At 36.8% G+C, this 19,122-nt stretch overlaps 1 protein-coding gene across 1 annotated transcript in view; it reads left to right on the forward strand.

The window, feature by feature from the left end:
- The first annotated feature begins 309 nt into the window (after positions 1-309).
- Positions 310-19,122, forward strand: part of ERC2 (ELKS/RAB6-interacting/CAST family member 2) — a 366,168-nt gene continuing 347,355 nt past the window's right edge. Inside the window, exon 1 of the mRNA XM_009880932.1 lies at positions 310-1,108. Coding sequence (XP_009879234.1) covers positions 452-1,108 — 657 coding nt within the window. The 5' untranslated portion in view covers positions 310-451. The remainder of the gene's footprint in view (positions 1,109-19,122) is intronic.

The following is a 19,122-nucleotide window of genomic DNA, read 5'->3' on the forward strand; positions in this document are numbered from 1 at the left end:
TCTACTAACGTATCAGCTAAGATATGCTTTTGGGCCCATGGTGTTTATTTGCAACATAAAGCTTGTTATACTAAGTCAAAGGAGTAAGACTAAGAAGGAAACAAGCATTTTTTTTTCTTCTGAATGAAATTAATTTGAAAATGCATTTTTAACTAGTCATCCTAAACACAAAATGTACAGTAAATTTTATTTTTAAAGTAATTATAGTAGGAAGCGGGTTACTTTATTTTCTGATATATGCTTATTACTTTTAAACTTATTTTCCAAGATGAAAATTTACTTAATTTTATAATATCTTTTTTCAGGTCTCTGACTTCAGAGGAACAATAGATTTTTGCCTACTGGAATGATGCAGTGAAACTGCCAATATTTCTAGCTGGAATTATAAATTTAATACTCAACTTTAGTGTTACTAATTTCTTACTAAATAGTACCTCAAAGTAGAAGAAAAATGTATGGAAGTGCAAGAACAATCAGCAACTTAGAAGGAAGTCCCTCCAGGTCTCCTCGTTTGCCAAGATCTCCTCGCCTGGGCCATAGGCGAACAAATAGTGGAGGAGGAGGTGGAACAGGAAAGACCTTATCAATGGAGAACATCCAGTCCCTTAATGCAGCCTATGCAACATCTGGACCAATGTATTTGAGCGACCATGAAGGTGTAGCTTCTACTACTTTCCCAAAGGGCACAATGACTCTTGGAAGGGCTACAAATCGAGCTGTGTATGGTGGTCGAGTCACAGCTATGGGGAGCAGTCCTAATATTGCTTCAGCTGGACTGTCACACACAGATGTCCTTTCTTACACTGATCAGCATGGAGGTCTGACCACATCTTCACACCATCACCACCATCAGGTTCCTTCTATGCTGAGGCAGGTTAGAGATAGTACCATGTTAGACCTGCAGGCTCAACTTAAGGAACTACAGAGGGAGAATGATCTTCTCAGAAAAGAACTAGACATTAAGGACAGCAAGCTGGGATCCTCTATGAATAGCATCAAAACTTTCTGGAGTCCTGAGCTAAAAAAAGAAAGAGTGTTGAGGAAAGAAGAAGCAGCCAGAATGTCAGTTCTCAAAGAACAAATGAGAGTTTCCCATGAAGAAAATCAGGTAAGTAATTCTGAAAGTTTCTTTCTGTTATTTACAGCTAAGTACTTGATGTTTTGCTTATGGAACTGTATCCTATGCTGAAACAAGTTTGACAGTTACAACAAGAATTGTATCTATCTGCTTCTGGCTGCTAAATAGTAGGAAAGCACATTAATAATAATCTGAATGCAGGTTATAATTTCGTTCACGCAGCATTCTCTCATTTTATAACTGAAGAGAATGATTGTTTGCCACTCCCTGTTTTCTTATTTTTGAGACTTTCCCTAGTGCTTTTTTGCAGCGACAGTCTAAATATATTCAGCAACCTTTTCTGAAGAGGTAAATGAGCTACTTCTGAAAAGTATAAATGATCATCCAGAGGCATATAAGCTGTACAGGGATTTCGCTGCCCAGTTTTTGAAAGTTGAGATATGATATTAAATCCCCATGTGCAACCTTCTGTAATTCTGTGTTACAGAATGAGATTGAAGTTGTGTTTTCAGCAATGTTTCAAAGACCTGTGTATTAGAAAAAGAGCATCTTGTAAATACGTATTTCAAATACTTCTATTCAACATGAAGTTCTTTTCCCAAAGTTAAGATTATTTTAGTCTGGATGAATAAAGCTATAAGGTCAAGCTTTGAGACTGAATGCTATTTCAAAAAACAGTGGCACAGAATAGATCAAAAAAACTCTCATATTGCTGTCTCCACATGCTTTTTGGCTGCTGGTCTTATTTTAAAGCTATTCCTTTTTAGACCATCTGTTAATTTCCGCAGACAAAAACACAATCCTGTGTTTCTCTCGCTTCCAGATTCCCAATCTAAACTTCTTTGCTGGCAGGCAGCAACAACTGAGATTTTTAATTTACTTCTGAGTTTGTGATCAGCAGAGCTTCTCACCAAACTTTCCACCTCTTAGGCATGTCATGAACCTAAATATCTAAGGAACTAACAAGCCTGATACCAGTTACTTCAGTGGGAAACCGATTGGATCTTGATCAGGGAATTCAGTACAGTGAATTAATTAATTTATTATATGCTGTTAGAACCAATATTATCAAAAATGTCAGAAAGCGTGAATCCCAGCCACAGGTTCCAGCAAATCTCCACAGGGGCCTTCTGTTGGTTTTATGACTTGACTGTGTGTTTCTGTTATTTCCTCTTTTGTAATCAAATATTTATGTATGAAAGGACCGTCCCTCTTATCTAATTGCTAATTAGTTTCCTTGTAAGCATTTGGAGGAGAACCTTTCTGCAGGAATGGCTTTGGAAGTCCAAACTGTCTGTGACAGCTATTTTGTCAGTTTTGCTTATGCACATGGTTATTGATTCTTTCAAACAACTAATTTGAGTTAAAATTATCTAACAGCTATATTTTAAAGATAATGTTTTTGGTGGCATCTAAAAAAAGTGATGTTATCTATCACATCTGTACTAAAAAGTGATAGATCTATCCTTGTGTGTCTGAGGGTTACTGACTTAGGAAACTTCCTTTCTTAAAAACTGAGACTTTTCTTACAAAAACACTAAAACTTGTTTTCAGCTTGGCTGTGCATGATGAAATTGACCCTGAATGGGGCCCTTAGTCTCATAGCCAACTTTGGGAACTCCGAAGAGACTGGAGAAGGGTAAATCTAGCTGCCTGCCAAAAAAAAAAAAAAGGAGAGAGAAATGAGTGATATTTTTATATTTTTATCGTGGTTTCTGGAAAAATATTGTAAGAACAATCAAAGAAAAAAATATTTGTAAACTACATTAATTATATGTACTCTTAAAAAATCATTAGCTATTTCTAAAATATAAGGAATATAGGGGAAGAAATAAAAAGAGACTAACTCAATATGGATTTGTCAAGAATAATGTCAAACAAATCTGATTTTCTTGGATGACAGGAAAACAGGCTTTTTATGCGTAACGGAAAAACAGTAATTGGTATTACTCTTTATGTTGTCTCAGAAGATTTTCATTAGCAAGCTGGCAGGAAACATGAGAAAAAAACCTGCTATAATATAGATGCCCATATGATTGGAAGACTGCATCAAAGTGTAATTATCAATGATTCGTGGTGAAATTAGAAAGATGTCTAATAGGATCTGGTAGTGATCTGTCATGTTTTTGAGGCTTCCATCAATGTTCTGAATGATGGATATGTATTATGCACCCAGATAATGTCAAGCTGGGAAGGGTTAAAAATATGCTGGAAAGTAGGATTATAAATGGAAAAAAAAGAATTGGCAAATTGCAAAAGCAGTCTGAAAAAGTAGGATGTGTTTGAACAAAAGATTGGCAAAAATTAAACCTTTTAGAAGCAAAAATAGACCCGTGAAGAAATTTATGGACAGTGACTTGAACATTCCTGATTTTCTTTTGAAGATTATTTTACTTTTCAAAATGTATGCTTTGAGCACCTGTTCTTTGATATTACAACCCAAAGTTAGTTGTCTTGTCTTTCTAGTCTTTTTTCTTTGTGACATATTTTTCTCACAGCACAATTAGTATTATTCTCTATATGGATTGATTACATACATAGGGACAGGAAGTACTCTAAATGTTTTTAGCTATTTAAAGTGGTTCTTCATCTTGGAATCATCCATTTGCAATTTCTTGATCAGAGATTTTCCTTCCTCCTACTGCCCCCAGGTAGAGAGTTATTCTCTCTAGTCTTGGCTTGAACGTATTATATAGAAGAGTTAGTGTAGAAGGTTTCAGTGGAGAACAGAAGGCTATGAGGTGGAAAGAACTGGGAGGACACAAGAAATTATTCAGCCATATTCATTCCCAGGATTGTTGCCTGCCTGTCAAAAAAAAGGGGGAGAACTAGCTTACCCCTTTGGATTAGCTGGTTCTAGGAAAACATATTAATCAGTTGACATGCTGCTTTTATGACATTGCCATAACTGAATTAGACATACTGCAACATTTTTAGGATAAACTGTAAACCGAGTTGCACAAAGTAATGCCTCTTTTCCCTACTTAAAAATGTCACTGTTTAATACTACATAATTTATACAAAATGAATCACTGCATGCAATGAACAGTAGCTGTTTTTCATTCATGAGATAGTTATATATTCTTGTTGGAAATAAATGGTGAGTTTGATCAATTTTTTTTTTTACAGAAAACCAGGTGATTTTAATTTGCTTAATGTGTTCTTTGAAAACATATTGTAAATTTTTGATCTTTTGAAGTTTAGTTCCTGTCCTGATACTACAGGAGTTTGCTTCTGATTAATGAGATGGAGAGAAAGGATAAAAAGGATAGTGAACAGTTCCTCTGAGAGGCTCATAGTTGTGAATATAAAATTGTTCCTTGAAATGATTTTTATGTATCTGTAGCAATATGAATAACTCTTAGATGCTGAAATCAACAGAACTGATAAAATAATCAGTAGGTAAGGTATATGTATTCATGAAGTCAAAACTGTAAGTAGCTACTCAATGTTATTTCACCTGCTCTTCATTTCTACTTTGATTCATGACCAGTATCTAAGTAGAATAGTAAAAGAAAATACGCTAAGAAATAATCTAAAATGATGTTTCCCCTCTTTGTATTAATTAAACTCTATTCCTAGGAAAACCTTGATCACGCTAATGTATATGTTCTTAAAACAAAAGAACCAAAAAACCCTAAACCAAATATGCCACGTGCTTATTTTGCTTTTTGATGCATTGCACATCATACAAAGTACACTCTTTTACTCATCTTTGTCTTGTAAAAGAAAAATCGGGAAGCAAGGGCTATAATTTAGTTTGCTGTAACTTTGCTAGCTTATCTGGGACATAGTCAGGGGAGTTAAAAAAAAATTAGAAAATATATTATTTATATATACTTGTAAATCTACATATAGTTGAAAACCTATGTATGAATAGCCATGTTTTTATTATTGAAATATTATATATAAAAATGTTTAAAGAAGCTCACCACTTGTTAACTTTACCCAATGATTTCCATGACTGGGATCAACCCTGCCTGCTTCCCAGCTGGACAGTTTATTTCTCAGACCCTGCTGGCGTACTCTGGGTGCGTGTTCAAAGGAATCTGAAGATCTGTCATCTCCTCGCTCTGTCCACTTCTGAGACTAGTCCTCATCTTTTTTTGAGATATTTTGTTTATCGCCATTGAAATTCTGGAGGTTTGATTCTAGTGGAATATTCCAGAGAGTTGCCAGCAATTGGGTCTTCAGTTTGAGTTCCTAGATAGGTATTTTCTTCCTTACTGTGCATCAAAGTTGACACTTGATTACTGGTTGGAAAGGTGGCCCCCCGTTGTCCCTAAATACCACAGGTGGTCAGAGGAGTTTTTAGGAGTATAATACCTTTCATCCTGTCTCATTGTCTCTATGTAAAACCACAAATTTTGAAGCTTATTGTGGGTATTTCTGAAGTACAAGGTTACACACAAAAAGTAAAGATAGTAACCTGGAAAATGGAACTATTCTGTTCATGTTTTACTATGCTTCCTGAGGTATGTTATCACATTAGTAAACTAATTTAATAAGAATTAAAAAAAACTGATTTTTTTTTACTATGTCTCTTTTAAAGAAAAAGTAATCTTAAATATTTTCAACTCAAATTTGTAATATAGTATTTATGACCATTGAAAGTCTATTTTAAGGTATTTTAAAGCCAGTAAGTTCAGTATATTCATTCACCTTATTTTCTGTTTTTCATTGTACCGTTGTTTCCTGCTTTCTTCAGCTTTTTTTTAATACTTCTGTCTTAAGAGCTTGCATACTTGTCGATTTTTAACTTTATTTTGGATGTTTTCACTGTTTTCTTCATTTAAATTCATGTACATTGATGGCAGTTTAGGTAAGTGCAAAATATTTATTTATGTCTTTTTAAACGAGATTGTACTTAAGCATTTAAATGTGTGGAATAGACGAAACATTCATTATAGAGCAAAACTTCATTATTTGAAAATGAAAGTGTAATGAAACAGAAGTACATCAGTAGCTTTTTTTCTAATTTGAAAATAAAAATGTTTCTATCAATGGGAAGAGGCTAAAATAGCAGGACTTCTGATGAGGAATGATGGTATAGAGATGGTGTGAAATGTGAATAAGCCATGCCAGAAGGGTGTGTGTTGGTTTCTGTGCTTCTGTTACTGATGATGACGAAAGGCTACTAGCTCTGTGGTGGGGAGTTGAAAGAGATCATGGAATCATAGAATGGTTTAGGTTGGAAGGGACCTTAAAGATCATAGACTTCTAACCCCCCTGCCATGGGCAGTGACACCTCCCGCTAGACCAGGTTGATCAAAGTTCCATCCAGCCTGGCCTTGAACACCTCCAGGAATGAGGCATCTATAGCTTCCCTGGGCAATTTGTTGCAGTGCCTCACTACCCTCGTAGTGAAATTTTTTTTTCGTAATATCTAATCTAAATTGACCCTCTTCCAGTTTAAAGCCATTCCCCCTCATCCTGTCACTGCACGCCCTTGTAAAAAGTCCCTCTCCAGCTTTCTTGTAGGGCAGCCTTCAGATACTGGAAGGCTGCTATAATATCTCCCCAGAGCCTTCTTTTCTCCAGGCTGCACGACCCCAACTGTCTCAGCCTGTCTTCATTGGAGAGGTGTTCCAGCCCCCTGGTCATCTTCATGGCCCTCCTCTGCAGCTACTCCAACAGGTCCGTGTCCTTCTTATTTTGGCGCTCCAGAGCTGGATGCAGTACTCCAGGTGGGGTCTGACCAGAACGGTGGTCATAATACTGTAGATAGCCAAAGAAATTTTGAGGAAGCAATAACTGAAAAGTGTTTAAGGGTGAATGGGGAATGTAATAATTTTTAACCATTTCTTTTTTACTGTGGGGTTTTTAAATCTGAAAAAGCTTGGTAGAAAAAAGCCCTAGAAAATGAACAAGGAGAATGTGTCCCTCTAAGTATTCAAGTATGTGCTTAGTCTTGACTGAAGCTTTTTGGTGGTATATTGGTTTAGATAATACTACACATATATATACTAGTAACTATACTTTAAGCTGTATGAAAATTATATCACATGTTAATGATCATTGGGAAAGCATAGTAATAATAAGTTATGTGCTTTTGTGCGTTTCTGAGATATAGAGAGATCTGAGGAAAGTAAACATCGATTTCAAATACTGGGGAGAACAGAACATAAAAAAGATAAGGAGTGTGAATCTTAGTCTCTAGGACGTGCTGTGCATAACTGTCAGCTGAAGGAAGACTATTATTGTATTTCAAACAAAGGGTACTCTAGTCATCATATTAGAAAGTAAAAGTTGTTTAAAAAGTCATTTAAACTTAACAGAACATGATCAAAATGTAGTCAGTTGGGTCACTTTTTTTTTGTGTGGTGTTTTTTTTTTTTAAAATGCGGGATATAGGCCATTCTCAATTATGCCAGTGCCAAAGTGCTAGCACTTTTTTTGGAAGTTATTTCATTTACATCTTGAAGTCTTAGAATGAGTGTCAAATAATGAATGTCAGTGACTGTTCTTATAAAGATGCATAAACAAGACTAGTCATATTTTAAGGAAAGATGGATTGACTGTATAGCAGGAACAGTATTCCAATAAAAGATGTTTGGAACTGTGTAATGCCATATGACTCAGAATTGTGATCTCATCAGCTTTGAACATATTCATATCCTTAGCTAAGATTTGATGGTACATCCCTGAGATAATACAAAAGGTACTGCTGTTGTGGTTTTTTTTTTAATGTCCTGTAATGGTAATCATTTGCTGCATAAAACTTAAAATGGAAGTATTGCATGAGGAGTTTTCTGAAATGTTACAGGTTTATTAGTTGATACTTTAGCTGAATTTACTAATTCCATGTTTGTTAAATTTCCCTTGCAACTTCAGCTGGATTCTGCATTACATGTTCCCTATTCTGATGTGCTTTGATGCATAGTTCTGCTGTTCAACAGTGAATGTTGTATTGCTGTGTGGGTAAAACCCTTTGTACAGAAGCCAGGATTCCAACAGGGTCTCAGAGACTACCACTTAAAAAAAAAAAAAAAAATAGATCTAGCAGGAAATAGTTTGGGATAAAACTACCTTTAAGTTATTTTTGCTTTAAGCTTGTGGCACTGCTTGAAGGTATTTCTTCAGTAGATACTGGTAAGCCACACTTCAAGCATGGCAGCTGCTGCTTTTTGCTGCCTGCTGCCGTAAATTAGGGATCAGTCCAGAGTAGGCATTCTAGGAGGGTACTTTATGCTGTCATAATAACATAAAGGAGATGGGGAGAGAGGTAGTTGTATTGTATGTAAACCATTTTGAGTTTTGTTAGAATTGGGAGGTATTGGATACATCACATAAATAATAAACAGTAAATAAACATAAATAATAAACTATTTGATGATGCAAAAACTTATTTTGAAACTAAGGCTTACAGAGCATAAATAAAGTCTCCTGAAGAAGTTAACTAAACCTTTAATCTCATGAATAATGCAGTTTCTCACAGATATTGTAGATAATATGTGAAACATTATCCTTAGTGAATTTCTTTTCCAGTGATTGTGGTGGAGCCTGAAGTTTGTGGGGTGTGGTTTTTTTTTTTTTTGATCTCTCTGTTAGCTTCTGTAAACTGGTTTCCTTCCTTCCTTTAAACCTTGAGGTCTTACAGTTAATCTGAAAAAAATGCTGGAAATTACTTTTCAGAGTTTTCCATCATCTGAAGTGGGGGAGAGAAAGGGGAGCAAGTACTGAAGGAAAAAAAAAAGTAATTTCTTTCTCATGATATGTTTTTAGTCTTTATTTCAGATATTTCCCCTCATTTTGGTCCTTTCATCTTGAATTTTCTGAGAGTTGTCCCGAATTTATCTACCAGACAGTCGCTAATGCCATATTCTATAAGCCTGCAATAGGGAACTCCACCCCCTAGGCTATTTCTGAAAAACACAGTCCTTTTGGCTGTGCTGCAAAGCATTATTTTTATTTATTTTATATGTGTGTATAATTTAAAGATAAGCTTGCATGATACTTCCTAACTGTTCTCTTTTATGTTTCTGAGTTCATAAGATGCATTTCAAATTGTGTCAGGGTGAGGGAATGTTATGATGGTGATTTAACCTGTTGGTCACTGATTCGATTTTCTTCTGAATTTTTTGCTTGTCTGGGAGTTATGGTTTGTTAATATCATGCAGGGTCAGATTCTGACTTGATGCGTTGTTGCTCTGTTCAAGGTGTCTAGCATTCCTTACTATAGAACTGTGTATTTCCCTGGTACCAGAGAGTCAGTCATAAAAGCTGTAAGTTTCAAGATATGATTTGCTACTTCAATTTATTCCTGGAATATCTGTCAGTTGAGTTAGCAAAGAAACTAGCATTCAGGAGCCCTTGGTATATTTTACAGAGGATAACTTTGGTTCAAATTGGATTGCCTGTAGCAGAAACAAATAACTCTTTTGAATTTAGTGATTTTTAGAATATTTGGCCTGTGGGTCAGGGAAATTGTATTTACATTTTGAATTTCCTTGAGCATCTGCCACAATATAGTTATTGCTCTTACTCTTGGCATTTGAAGAGGATATACAAAGCTAACAAAATGCATGTGAAAAGGCGGCAGTAGATTTCATGTGAAGTGCTCTTTGAACCCTGAAGGGAAAATAATAAATGATGTTTTTGCCAAAAGGAAAAATCCTGAGGCAAATCAATATAAATATTTTAGTGGTAAAGATTTGAAGAACACTGAGGTCTTATAAGGTAATCTCTATTCTAGTTCCATCTATAACTGAATGCAAGTATGAGATCCCCACCACATCACATTTCTGTAGAAGAAAAGCAAAGGTCAGCAGAAACTAGAGAAAAAGCATAACACACATTGGAACGCAGCTTCAGGGGAGCAGCAAACCCTGAAACAAGGTCTGCTTTTTGCACAGACTGAAGTTTTCCATTTAATTGACTACAGAATTAATTGCACAGAGTACAATTCTCACTGCAGAATCTGTGTTTAAATTGAAAGAAAAACAGCACAGAAAGGCAGGGAGTTCTGCTTTGAAAATTAAATACTTCCTATGTATTTCTTTTAAATAATGTGTAAAGTGATGTTGTATAGCTCTTCCAGTTTGTTGGTAGAAAGTCTGAAAGAATAGTCCTGTTAGTGTGAACATTTTCCTCTGTGTGATTTAACTCTTGATTGTGACTGATTTAAAGTGCAATGTTTGTAACTAATTCAGTGCAGAAATGCCTAAATATCATGGTATACTATTCTTGCTGGATACAGGAGAAGGCGGAAGTGAAATAGTGGGTTGCTATTTAAATTTTGCTATACCAAAGCATTAATAATATGTTTCAATCCAAACTTGAAAAACATTGTTTGAAATCAACAAGTCTGTGATAAAAGCCAACTGGTCTATTTAAGTATGTATGTAATTAATACACATACAAATGTGTGTATCAAAATTATACATATGTTGGGTTATTCATAGAATCATAGAATGGCTTAGGTTGGAAGGGACCTTCAAGACCATCTAGTTCCAACCCCCCTGCCATGGGCAGGGACACCTTCCACTACACCAAATTGCTCAAAGCCCCATCCAATATGGCCCTGAACACTTTGAGGGATGGGGCATCCACAACTTCTCTGGGCACCCTGTTCCAGTGTCTCACGACCCTCAGGGTAAAGAATTTCTTCTTAATAGCTAATCTAAATCTACCCTCTTCCAGTTTAAAACTGTTACCCCTCGTCCTATTGCTACACTCCCTGATAAAGAGTCCCTCCCCTTCTTTCTTGTAGGTACTGTCCTTTAGGTAATGGAAGACAGTCTCCCTGGAGCCTTCTTTTTTCCAGGCTGAACAACCCCAACTCTCTCAGCCTTTCTTCAGAGTGCAGGTGCTCCAGAACTCTGATCATCATCATGTACTCGGCCTGCTGGCCATGCAGTTGTCTTTCTGGGCTGTGAGCGCACATTGCTGGCTCGTGTGCAGCTTTTCATCCACCAGTATCCCCAAGTCCTCCTTGGGGCTGCTCTCAATCCATGCTCCACCCAGTCTGTGTTGATACTTGGGGTTGCCCTGACCCAGCGGCAGTACATTGCATTTGACCTTGTTGAATGTCATGAGGTTCACATGGGCCCACTTTGCAAGCTTGTCCAGGTTGCTCTGGATGGCATCCCCTCCCTCAGGCATGTCAACTGCATCATTCAGCTTGGTGTCATCTGAAAACTTGCTGAGGGTGCGCTCAATCCCACTGTCCATCTTGCCAACAAAGATGTTAAACAGTACTGGTCTCAGTACCAACCCCCAAAAACCAGCACTTGTCACTGATGGCCGCTTAAACCTTAGTTCAAGGATATCAAAGAGTAGGTACTACTTCACATATGTGGAAACAAAGTGACTCAATTGGACACATCTGGGAAATGAACACCTAGACAGATTTTGGAACAGTAGTTTTTCAAATACAGTTTCCAATTGGATTAAGTTACCACTTTCTTCTGAGACCACTGTGTCACAAAAAAAGACTTTCTAGTTGACAAACCTGGAAAAATATATTCCTGAAGGTAATTTTGTTTTCTCGTAAATTTGCGATTTTTTCCTTCTAATATTCCATTCTATGTTTAGCCATTTATGCCACCGATTCTCTACACAGTGAAGTACTGCTTTATACAAGATCTGAGTTCTGGAAAGGATAATGGCCTATGTATTTAACCTAGAACCTTTATGACTGGTGGCTTCAATTAATGTTCTATGGTTATACCTATATACTGATTTAAGAAAACAAACTCTTCTCTAAAATATTACTTAGAAATAATTTTTCTTGGACTTTGCCAGACAGGCACTGCTTGTTCATTTTGCAGTCCTGAAGTCAGAATAATGCAGTGTATTCAGGTGGAAAAGCCTATCATGAGTATTCTTGTCTAATTGTTCAAATTCTCATTCTGACAGCTCTCCCTCTTCAGGGGATGATCTGCCTGAACACAATGAAGAATGCCTGGTTTTGCTTTCTTAAGCAACTCTTGTGCTTTCTACTCTATAGTTCCCTTCTCCCTTCCTTAACTCCACTAGAGAATCTGAAGACAAAAATCTCTGTCTAGTGTAAGGAAAGTACCAGACTATTTGTACAGTTATGCAATATGTAGCTCATTCATTTCCACATTTCAACCAAACTAAGAACATATAAGTATGTTATAAATAGAACAATAAACATACTAAAATAATAATAATAATAATATAAAATGAACTTAAACAAATTTTATCCACAAAAGGGTGGTGGCCTTCTAAGCAGTTCTTGTTAACCAATGACTAAAAATTATGCCAAGTCTCTCTTAAGTATCAGAAAGTTCCTAGTAAAACTTATACCAGCATACAACACAATGTCTTTCTGAACATAAATTTTGTAGGAACAACTTCAGATTTCCAGAATGTTGTGATATCATTCCAGTTGTACATTGTGACTTTCATGACAGTATTAACCCTCTCCAGAAATATAAAAGGTTTGTGGGTTCATTTTGTTTTTTTACAATGTATATCAAAACAAACAGGAGAATATAATGTGTACCTAGCTGTATTTATGTTAACATCAACCTCAATACAAATCTTTATTTTAAATAGTAGTTACATAGGTAACATAGCTCTCTGGAATACACAGTATGTGCTGACAAGTAGGTACATTTTCAGAGTGGCATGTGAAAAAAATACGTTTTTGGTTGTAGAATAAAGGGCAATTGGGAATTCAAAGAGATAAATCTTAGTTTCTGTCACTCAGAGAAGAGTAGAAACTTTTAACACAGCGAAGAAATTTAATATTATAATTGAATACAAAACATTATGAATTTGGATTAAATTAGGATTCTGAATTAGGATTAAATTAGGATTAGGTCAGGATTAAAGGGAGGGCAGTGACAGGTGATGTTACAGTGGGGGTCTGCTACAGGCCACCTGACCAGGAAGACCAAGTGGATGAGGCCTCCTATAGACAGATAGGAGCAGCCCCATGTTCAGCAGCCCCAGCCCTCATGGGAGACTTCAACCACCATGATATCTGTTGGAAGGACAACACAGCAGGGCATAAACAATCCAGGTTTCTGGAATGCATTGATGATGACTTCCTTCTCCAAGTGTTAGAGGAGCCAACAAGGAGGGGTGCCATGCTGGACCTTGTTCTCACCAACAAGGAAGGGCTGGTGGGACAAGTGAAGCTCAAGGGCAGCCTTGGCTGCAGTGACCATGAGATGGTGGAGTTTGAGATCCTTAGGGCAGTGAGGAGAGGTTGCACAGTAAGCTCACCACCCTGGACTTTAGGAGAGCAGACTTTGGCTTCTTCAGGGATCTGGTTGGCAGAGTACTTCAGGATAAAGCCCTGAAGGGAAGAGTGGCATGAGAAAATCAGTTTATATTCAAGGATCACCTTCTCCAAGCTTAGGATCTATGTATCCCAGCAAAGAGGAAGTCGGGCAAAAATACTAGGGGGCCTGCATGGATGAACAAGGAGCTCCTGGAGAAACTCCAACTCAAAAAGGAAGCCAATAGTGCACAGAAGCAAGGACAGGTAGCCTGGGAGGAATATAGAGAAGGTGTCTGAGCAGCCGGGGATCGGGTTAGGAAAGCTAAAGCCCAGGTAGAGGTAAATGTGGCTGGGGACATCAAGGGCAACATGAAAAGCTTCTATAGGTATGTCAGTGATAAACAGAAGACTAGGGAAAATGTGGGCTCTCTCCAGAAGGAAATAGGAAACCTGGTCACCTGGGATATGGAGAAGGCTGAGGTAGTCCATGACTTTTTTGTCTCGGTCTTCACTGGCAAGTACTCTAGCCGCGCCACACAAGTCACAGAAGGCAAAGGCAGGGACTGGGAGGATGAGGAACAGCCCACTGTAGGCGAAGACCAGGTTAGAGACCATCTAAGGAACCTGACGGTGCACAAGTCCGTGGGACCTGATGAAATCCATCTGCGGGTCCTGAGGAAATTGGTGGATGAAGTTGCGAAGCCACTAGCCATCACATTTGAGAAGTTGTGGCAGTCCACTGAAGTTCCCGCTGACTGGAAAAGAGGAAACATAGCCCCCATTTTTAAAAAGGGAAAGAAGGAAGACCTGGAACTACAGGCTGGTCAGTCTCACCTCTGCGCCCAGCAAGATCATGGGGCAGATCCTCCTGGGAACTCTGCTAAGGCACATGAAAAATAAAGAGGTGATTGGTGACAGGCAACATGGCTTTACTAAGGGCAAATCATGCCTGACAAGTTTGGTGGCCTTCTACAACAGCATTACAGCATTGGTGGATAAGGGAAGACATCATCTACCCGGACTTGTGCAAAACAATTGACGCTGTCCCACACAACAATGTACTTGTCTCTAAATTGGAGAGACATGAATTTGATGGATGGACCACTTGATGGATAAGAAATTGGCTGGATGGCCACACCCAAAGAACTGTGGTCAATGGCTCCATATCCAAGTGGCAACCCGTTTATGAACTAAGCTTTTGGAATAACTCAGGAGTAAAATATATACAAAATGCAGTCCCGTATTTATTAACTGAAGAATTTTATGGCAATTTGTGTTACATAGTGAAGTGTTATAATATTTCAGATATTTAAATGCATCTCAATGAAAAAAAATAATAGAGAATTAGTTTGGAAATAAGGTGTCTTTGCTTTACAGCAAACTGGTCCCAACTTCTATTATTATTCTGTGTGGGTGTGAAGCTTGACTGCCTTTGGCACCTAAGAAAGAAATTTCAATTTCTTGAAAGAAAGCCTGAATATCTGTACTATACGGCAGTCTTTGTTTCAGACGTACCTCAGTAGATACAGAGAAGAATATTTAGACTACTTTAGGTATGTAATACTTGCATCATGAGAAGATGGTGAATACTGATATTCTTGTGACTGCACTGTACGCAACTTGCTGTTGAATTACATTCTCTTTGGCAGATGAATAGTGCACTCTAGCTCTGTCATCTTTGGTGTTTGCCCTGAACACTTTATTTTCAAATGTCCGTAAATATTTTTTTATACTATCTTGATATAATCTGAAGGGTTAGTTTTTTTCAGTGACTTGATTAAGGTCAGTGTTTCCCTACTACCATGGGAATACTTGGGTGGTTTTTCTTTTTTTCTTTTTAATCCTGGCTTAATAGTGTTTAAAATAAATTTAATTCTTTCAACTTTGAAGGCTTATTTTCCTTGTATGTTTTTTTCCCTAGAACGAAGTAATCACCTGTTTTTAATAATTATCTTAACAGATGAGGAATTCTGAAATGTGCAAAACAAACAGTTTTTAAATCAAAAAAAAAATCTTGTAAATATACTTCGTTATGAAGTATGTATCCTCTACCTCTTATTTATTGTTTAATTCATTTTTACCAGATGGTAGAAAATTCTGGAAAACACATAACAGGGTTTGCTGCTGTTCTTGTTGTTAATTCAGCTCACAAAAGGCTAGTGGGAGGATTATGTGTGGTCAAGAAGAGTGAGTCAATTTGTATAAACTCCTTATTTTATGCCATTTACAGATCTTACACCTTCAGTATTATCCTGCCCTTTTTTGTTGTGCTGTTCAGCTGTGACTGTGCATTTTCTTTGACTCGTAAATTTAAAGTCTGCAGTATCTTAGGGTAGTAATTCTGCACTCTAGAGTGTGGCTACTCACCTACTTTTCCCAGATTGAGAAACTCAGGCATTTAAATACCAAATGAATAACTGTTTCCTCTTCACTGATGCTTTGAATAGCGTAGTCATTAAAAGCAGTATTTCCTTCTGTTTCACTGTGCAGGAGAAAAACTGTACCAGTCATTGGTCACATCCGAGAGAATAAAAAGCTTAGGTGTGAGAAGCCATGAAAAAAGGCGAGGTTTCCATTTCCCCAGACACTTGTCCTTCCCTTTTCCCATATAACTGTGCTCCATGAGTGACATGGAGCGGAGTCTTGTACTGCAGGATCAGTTAAGCAAAACAAGCAATCATTTGGGAACACAGATGTGGACATAATGGAGGACTTTATAAGTATTTCTAAGCCATTATAATGAGCACAACAACTGGTAAGCTATTGTTCACATGTAAAAGTGGTACTTTTTTTCCCATTGGCAAACTTGTCTTGTCAAAATGGGTTTACATTGCTGCCTTTACAGTTCAGGAAAGAGGATAATCTGGAGCAAGTCCTCATGCTGAGTCAGTGAATTTACCTTCTCTAATGAACAGATACCATCTATTTTCTAATATTCATTTAAGTTGTTGAACTTGCTGCTTATAGCATGAATTTTCAGATATACACAGATTACTTAAATACTGAAATCAGGCTTCACTTGTTTTGCTAAGAAAAACTTTACATCTGCAGGTTATAAGCTATAGATGGGGGAAAGAAGATTTTGATGCAAATTCTGGAAAAGCTAAACCAGTATTAATTAACGCCAACAAAAAAGTGACACCTGCCCACCCCAAGCAGTCCAAAAGACAATAACTGGTCTATAAAATAACCATGGCTTGAGATGGTCCTTTCTTTGTTTTAAATACTGAGAAGTGTAACTGTTTAAGGCTCTAAACAGCATGCAGTAGATGAACGTTTCTATTACAGAATTATTCTGAAATTATGAAACTTTAGGCTTTAGATGTGAAGCAAGAAAACCCAAACAAAACCAGTGAAGTAGTAGTTTCCTTTTGAGATTAAGAAGTGGTTCTGGTATTGGCGCATGAATTTTGCATTTCCTACAGTTACTATAGGAGAATAGGGAAGGTGGATATTCTCATGTCACCTGCAGAGGCAAGCAGTGAATTTCTATATATTGCATTAGGTCTAGACTTTAAAACAGATTCTTTTGTTTTATCTTTCGTCAAAACAGTAATCCAAAGAAAAGATTTGCATTTAAATTAATAGCAATTTTAGATCAATACAGACATTTGCAACTGTTAGATACCTAAAAGGTGGTGCAGACCGTACCATTATAAGAGAACGTCATAATTCAGGATGGCTAACTGAACTAGTAGATTGTTGTATAAAACAACTTTCTTTTGCTTTCCTGTTAAATTTAGGCAGAAGTTGACAGATGTTAGACCAATATGTATTGCAGCTCTGCTACTCTATAGGTAAATTACAACTTCAGGTTGTTTCAGAAAGGAGAGGGTTTCTTATAATACCAAATCTGGATGAAGTTTTATTTCAAGTAGGCTATTAATTTCTTTTGTGTTTCAAGAAATTATACTGAGAATTTTACTTACACTTCCATGAACTCACAAAATAAATGAAAGGAAAAAAAAAAAAGGTGGGTGTTCAGGAGAACACAGCAGTGGCTTTGAGAGATTGCATTGCAATGCATAATAATTCTAGTATCACTTATAATAGTGTACAAAGGTAGGTAACTGTATGCCCTTCTGCAATTCACAATCCCGTTTACCAAATTGCCAGATAAGAATCTTAAGGAAAATAGAGCCGTTTGTGATAAATGCTCTAAAGAACAAGTATACACCTGCACATTTGCAGTAGTTGTATTTTAAAAGTCTACCTATGCACATATACATTGTTGAACTTTGCATTTCAGATTGCTAATTCACGTATATGAAATGATTCTCCCAATTGCCTACATGTTATTGAGATGATGTAGTTTTTTCTTTTGATATCTTTCCATTTTTTGCCATTTTTCTTGTGGTTTGTTTTGCTTCAGTGGTTTGTTTTTGCTTCAGCAGCCTGCTCCTCAAATTGAATAGTATCCAAGCAATGAGTTAAGTAATTCTGAACACAATCTTGCAGGTTTCTGTAGTACTATTCTATTTTAGTTTACATTTCACATTAAGCTGGGCAAAACCTGAATGCAGCAAACTAAAAGGCCTTAGTAATGTTTCCTGTTGAAAGCAGCCTGTTTCAGTTCTTTGCATGGAAATTTTTAAAATAATGTAGCTGTTGCTGTACTAAGTATTTAAGAAACAAATGTTTTAGATGATGTCTGTATTCCCAAAAATTGCGGTGGCTTAATTCTAGAAACAGAAAACCCTATGCAGCAGCTGAAGAAGTTCATGCTCTATTGTGTATGGGCAGCTGGAAGTACTTGCTGAATAAACAGTCGTCTTTTAGTTTTTAGCCTGTCGGGTCTAGTGTAAATCCTGAAGTTCAGAAACCCTATTGTCAAAGGTTTCATAGCTTCTAAGCATATGAATTTCATTCCTGCATTGCTTTTGAATGTGGATCTCTGCCATCAAATCATTTGATTTGCCTTTATCAATCACAGAAAAGTATTTTTATGCTTTAGTGACTGAGGCTTTGATTTTTCTAGTGTGAAATACCATATCAGCTTTACATCAGCTCAGAGTATGATTCCCACTATTTTAGTTGCATGGATTCTTGCAGTGCTGTAAGGGATTTCATGATTAAATGTCAGCAAAACTGAACCCAAATCTGACCTTTAAGACTACTATATATTTTACTAAGTAAATATTCCCATTAATCTTTTACTAATATTATCCTGTATTTAAAAGTTCAAAATTTTAACTCTTTGTAGTCACTGATTACAAAAATATAAACCAGGAGATTTCATATCAGTAGAACACAAGAACAGTGATTATGCCTAATGAAAAACAAGAAATACTTTTTCTTTGTGTATCTGATTCCTTACTGTTAATTTACTTTCCATTTTTTTTCTGTTGTAGCTGATAACTTGGAATCATTATGTAGAATAATTCAGTGCCTTCAAAATGAAATTGTGGAAAAGATTCACTTTCAGGCCCCCTTCTACAGCTCTTGTCAGTTCTGGTTCCTATCTCTGTACTTGGTAGTGAACCCAATCCATATTTTTGAATTTTTTTTTTTTAGAATGATTTTTAATGGCAATTGTGAATGAGGAATAAAATTAAGGAAAGGTGGTGGCCCCTGGTGCCATCTATTAGGGGAAAAATGGAGATTGAGACAAACAGCCCAACCATTTCTGTCAAATGGATGGGAATGCACATGGGGGAAAGATTCTGTTGAGGAATCGCAGTAATTGGAATCATAGGATCAGTTTTGAATAAGTAAGGAAGCCTGGCTATTACAATAAATATCTGTACTTCATAGATAATATGCCCTATTTGGCATCAGAGCTATGGAAAAAGTATTTAACACTCTAATAACACATTTCTGTTCAGGATGCTGCTCAAAGGAACGG

Source organism: Charadrius vociferus, unplaced genomic scaffold (genome assembly GCF_000708025.1).
Source record: "Charadrius vociferus isolate BGI_N301 unplaced genomic scaffold, ASM70802v2 scaffold63, whole genome shotgun sequence".
Classification (NCBI taxonomy): Eukaryota; Metazoa; Chordata; class Aves; order Charadriiformes; family Charadriidae; genus Charadrius; species Charadrius vociferus.